This window comes from Vicia villosa, unplaced genomic scaffold (assembly GCF_029867415.1).
Source record: "Vicia villosa cultivar HV-30 ecotype Madison, WI unplaced genomic scaffold, Vvil1.0 ctg.000437F_1_1, whole genome shotgun sequence".
Lineage (NCBI taxonomy): Eukaryota > Viridiplantae > Streptophyta > Magnoliopsida > Fabales > Fabaceae > Vicia > Vicia villosa.
Window position 1 is genome coordinate 882,295 of NW_026705208.1, and position 4,676 is coordinate 886,970.

The 4,676-nt window shown below is 34.2% G+C and overlaps 1 protein-coding gene across 1 annotated transcript; it reads right to left on the minus strand.

The window, feature by feature from the left end:
* Positions 1–1,751: 1,751 nt before the first annotated feature.
* On the minus strand, positions 1,752–3,323 carry LOC131628268 (borneol dehydrogenase, mitochondrial-like). Its single transcript, XM_058899128.1, has 2 exons — positions 3,165–3,323; positions 1,752–2,656 (listed from the first exon to the last, which is right to left on the minus strand). Exons 1-2 carry the CDS (start codon positions 3,197–3,199, stop codon positions 1,879–1,881), a joined length of 813 nt encoding a protein of 270 aa, XP_058755111.1. The 5' UTR covers positions 3,200–3,323; the 3' UTR covers positions 1,752–1,878.
* Positions 3,324–4,676: the final 1,353 nt, after the last annotated feature.

Genomic DNA, 4,676 nt, shown 5'->3' on the forward strand with positions numbered 1-4,676 from the left:
AAATTTGTATGATTTTGATCTAATATATTGTTTATCATACGCCTGTTTATATTGATTTGATATTTCAACCTTTCTTTTGTTTCGCCGTTACGTTTATACTGGTAACATGCAAGTGATACGCGGTGATGAAGACTTAGTAGCTTCATCGAGTCCAAGTTGGTGTGTTGCTCTGATACGTAACAATCGGGGGGATGAATGCTAGTTGTTTAGTTGTTTGGTTTTATTGTTGAATAACTATGTTGATACATGAAGAGTAATTGTTGATGTTAAGATGGTTTTAAGTTGAAAAGATGATATGTCATCAAAGTTGATTAATGTTGTTCTGCTGCTTAATGTTAATAAACTTGATTCATGTGGTTTTAGTTCATCCGAGTATTTGTGTTATGTATCTATGATAGCATGATATTGTTATTAAGTTGAATTGTAATACTCCAATTGTTTGTCGAAAAAGAAATTTATAACTCTGATTTTCTTAATAATTACCGGGGTAGAATTGGGGTGTTATAGTATACAACAATTACTTTCTAGTGGTAGCAATGGAGGCATATTGGCCAGTGTATGGTTGGGAAATTATTTGGCACAACGATTCAAATGCGGCGGAATAAAAGTGGTCGACCAAACAGCAAGCGCATTAGAACCGAAATGGACGCCACTGATAAAATGCAAAGGAAGTGTAGTATATATCGTTAGGTCGGGCATACTAAGAACAAGTGTCCCAATTGTGGATCTACTTCCACAATATAGTTTTTAGGTTCACAACTCTCTGTAATTTATTTTATCAATGAAATGAACTTTTTTATTCATTAGTCATATGAGTTACAACATGGAAAACACCTACAAGACTTAAACAACAACACAAACAAGACTAAAATCCAAAAACAATGATTAAAACAAAAACACGAAGACTAAAACTACAACACAAACAACGATTAAAATCTAAGAAATTACAACAATCAAAACAATTTCATCTGATCTAAGCATCATTTGAATGGCATCAATGTCGTTTTCCACTTCATCCCACCAACGTTCCATTTTTCCGGTCTCAAGTGAGGTCTTTGTTCTAAGCCTCTGAATCCTCCTACATACTTCGCCAGGTTTGTACTCCTCTTCTAACCAAGACATCAGAGACCTTTTTAGTTGGTCCAAGGAATGGATGTGCCAAAATTTCATCTGCATCGGGGGTTTGAGAGAAGAGAAAACAACATACCCATCCCTTTTAAAAATAATTTATTCAGGAGCGGGTTGCTTGGATGATGACCGCATCGATGATGACCTAGGGGATGCCATGAACACAAGTATATAGAGAAAGTGAGAAAATTGGTGAAAAAATGAGTGAAGTTTAGCGGAGGAATGACCTTGGTATTTATAGGGGAAAAATATTAAAAACAATGTAGTCGCCACTAGGAGTAGCGACTTGTCCTAAAAGTTCTATATGGTCGCCCCTTGGAGTGGCGACTTGCCCCTATTTTAAGTGTAGTCGCCAATTTGAGTGGCGACGATAACGTGTAAATAGTTTGAAAAAAATGACTATTTCTATAATTAATTAGAAACTTTAGGTAATTGCGTAATATTTTTATAAAATTTAATTATTTAAAAAAAAATTCTGATTGTGACGCAACTTAAGTACTATATTTCCAATTTGAATCTTCTCCTCTCTAACGGCAGCCGTTAGATTCTTAATAAAAAAATTTCTCTTGTACCAGAATTTATTTATTTTTCCAACCATTAAAATGTATGGCAGGATATTATGATTGCCAAAAACAGAAGAGGACCCATTCTCCTTTATTTCCATAAATAAACATTGATTGAGATGCAACTGTCAAGACGCCATCAACAACCATTTTTACACATAACCACACATAAAAAAAATACACATGATCAGACAGATCCTCCAAAGACACAAAATCCATTGTTTACAACCGTAAATCCTCCATCAACAACAAGATTATGACCACTAACATACTTAGATTCATCGCTTCCCAAGTACAAAACAGCTTCAGCCACTTCTTTGGGCAAAAGATTAGCACCCTTTAAGTTTGAATAAACGCTTAAACAACCATCATCATCAAGCTTAAAGAAATTCTTAGCCAGCGGAGTTGCAACAACATAAGGAGACACGCAATTCACCCGAACGCCAGCCGGTCCAAGCTCGACCGCCGTGTTCCTTGTCAGCCCCACAACCGCGTGCTTTGAACTCGTGTAACCATGTGAAGCCACACCACCTATGCTTCCACAAACACTAGCCGTGTTAATTATACTGCCTCGTTTTGCAGGGATCATTACCTTTGAAGCGTGTTTTGTTCCAAGAAAGACACCAACCAAGTTAACGTTAATCACTTGTTGAAAATCTGATAATTTGTATTCGAGTATGTTGGTGTTGTTTACACCGGTTATGCCTGCGTTGTTGAACATGATGTCGAGTTTACCGTACTTGGAAACCGTTGTGTTGACGGCGTTTTCAATGTCCTTTTCATTTGTTACGTCGCAATGAACATAAGAAGCTAATGATTTGTGTAACTCTTGACAAATAGAGTGGCCTTGATCGTCTTGGATGTCAGCTATAACAACTTTAGCTCCGTTTTGTGAGAAGAGTCTCGCGGTGGCCTCGCCGATTCCGCTTGCACCACCGGTGATCAGAGCCACCTTCCCCTCAAGCCTTCATATATCATATCCAAATCTATTGGTTAGTTAAAGTGCAAGGTTTAGAAAAAACTGTCAAAAACAGCCGGATCTTCCAATACCAATACGATATTTACTATTTTTATGATAACCAGTAAATTATGGTTAATTCACCTCAACCACATTCAGTGTTGCAACATCTGGATCAATGGCGGAGTCAGGAATTTTAGACAGTCTTGAAAAAAAACTTTACACCATTGATTCATCTATTTTAATTTTCACACTCTATTTTTATTAATTTTGTCCTTGATTTTGTGTAAAAATCGGCTATTAAATTGGAGGAAGTACAAAAAAAATAGGGATTGAGTTCGGGCGCGTGTCCGAGCTGGGCCTTGGAACCGCCCCTGACCTGGATGGACCGAAATCGCAAAAATATTTATGCCACAGGAATGCAACTTTTTAAGTGTGAAGAAACACATTATCAATTACTATGCATGCTTGCATATGTATGTAAATTAAAGGAGATGAAGTTACAACTAGAATACCTTTTTAGAGCAGAGACCAACGAAGCAGTTGCCATGGGGGAGCTTTTCACGTTTCTGGATAGCCAAAGAGAAATTATAAGGGAGACTCTTGTTCTTCTCACTCATAATTCTGAAGCTGAACACTTATTTATATAAAGAGAGTATTAGTCTATGCTGGTTTCAAGTTTGGACCATTTAGAACTGATTATCACATGTTTTTGGTTTCTCTGGAGTAAAAATATTTGATTTTGACGTTTTTCTCAAGAAGAATTAATCATATTTGTCATAATTGATTTTATTTGAATTATAATAACTTGTAGTTTCTAAGTTATAAAATAATTTTAATACTAAAATTTATTGTTTAGCTGTATACATAAATGATTTTATTTTTAAAGCACTTTTTACTCCAAATCAACCTTAAAAAGTAAATTCATCTCTTAAAGAAGTATACCAAAATTCTAGGATTAGTAACACTATCTAGTATAGATAAAGTGACAAGCAGTGATGGAAACGAATGTGGTCCCATGACCAAATATTTCAAACATAGTATCAGTAACACGAGTCAAGATTAAGGACAAGCAGTGATGGAAAAGAACACGCAACGATATGTTTTAGTCTTTGAATTTGTCGCTTAATGTCATGTGAATCATTCACAATCATTTATCACATAATTGAAGAATTCTCTATCTATCAAACTCTTTTCAATACTTTTCTAAGTTTGTCAAAGAAATAAATAAGTTATCGGTAGTCGGTGGTCATACTTATATGTCTTCTTGTGTGTATTTCATTTAAGATGTTCGAATTTCTTTTAATGTTGTTAATTCTATTTTGATATTGTTTTCTTTTCTTTGCATTTTGTTTTGATATTCTTTTCTTTGCATTTTGTTTACTTGTATTTTTTGTTGTTGTGAAGATATAAATTTTATTAGAAAGTAAACAAGCCTCTTTCTCTTCTGTTTTTATCTTTTATAGTTAGAATTAATCTTGTAACAATTTATTTAAAGAGGGGAGAAGGACAAGTTTATATTGTTTTCAATATGTGTGTAAAATTCTTCAACTAACACATTTTTTATATTGAATAGGGAGAAACACAATTTTGTATTATTTAGTGATTTCTACCAGTTAAGGGGTTTTGAGAATTTTACTGTTGTTCCGGTGATAATGATGGAAGCAAAAATATTTTTTTTAGGGTGTTTCATTTTAAGATGCTACACCTATTTAGTGACGAACGAAAAAAGTGCAATATGAAAGGTCATTTAGAGTGTTTGAGATTTGTATATGGCATTGCATGAGTCTTTTAAGGTGGTTGAGAAATGAATATGTGGATGTGATGAGTTTTCATGCCATGAGTCGGGCATGTCATCATCCTGATGGTCTAATCTTTATTAATCATGGGACATTTAATATATATATATATATATATATATATATATATATATATATATATATATATATATATATATGTGATACCACAACAGAATATAAAAAACCATTTCCTAATACACCATATTGTACAGGTCTCTTACCTCCCAA

Bases quoted from the DNA above. Each gene is read 5' to 3' on its own strand.
- LOC131628268 (XM_058899128.1), bottom strand. From the start codon at position 3,199: ATGGCAACTGCTTCGTTGGTCTCTGCTCTAAAAAG. The intron at 2,657-3,164 runs GTATTCTAGTTG...TGATATATGAAG, and splicing joins TTGGTCTCTGCTCTAAAAAG to GCTTGAGGGGAAGGTGGCTC.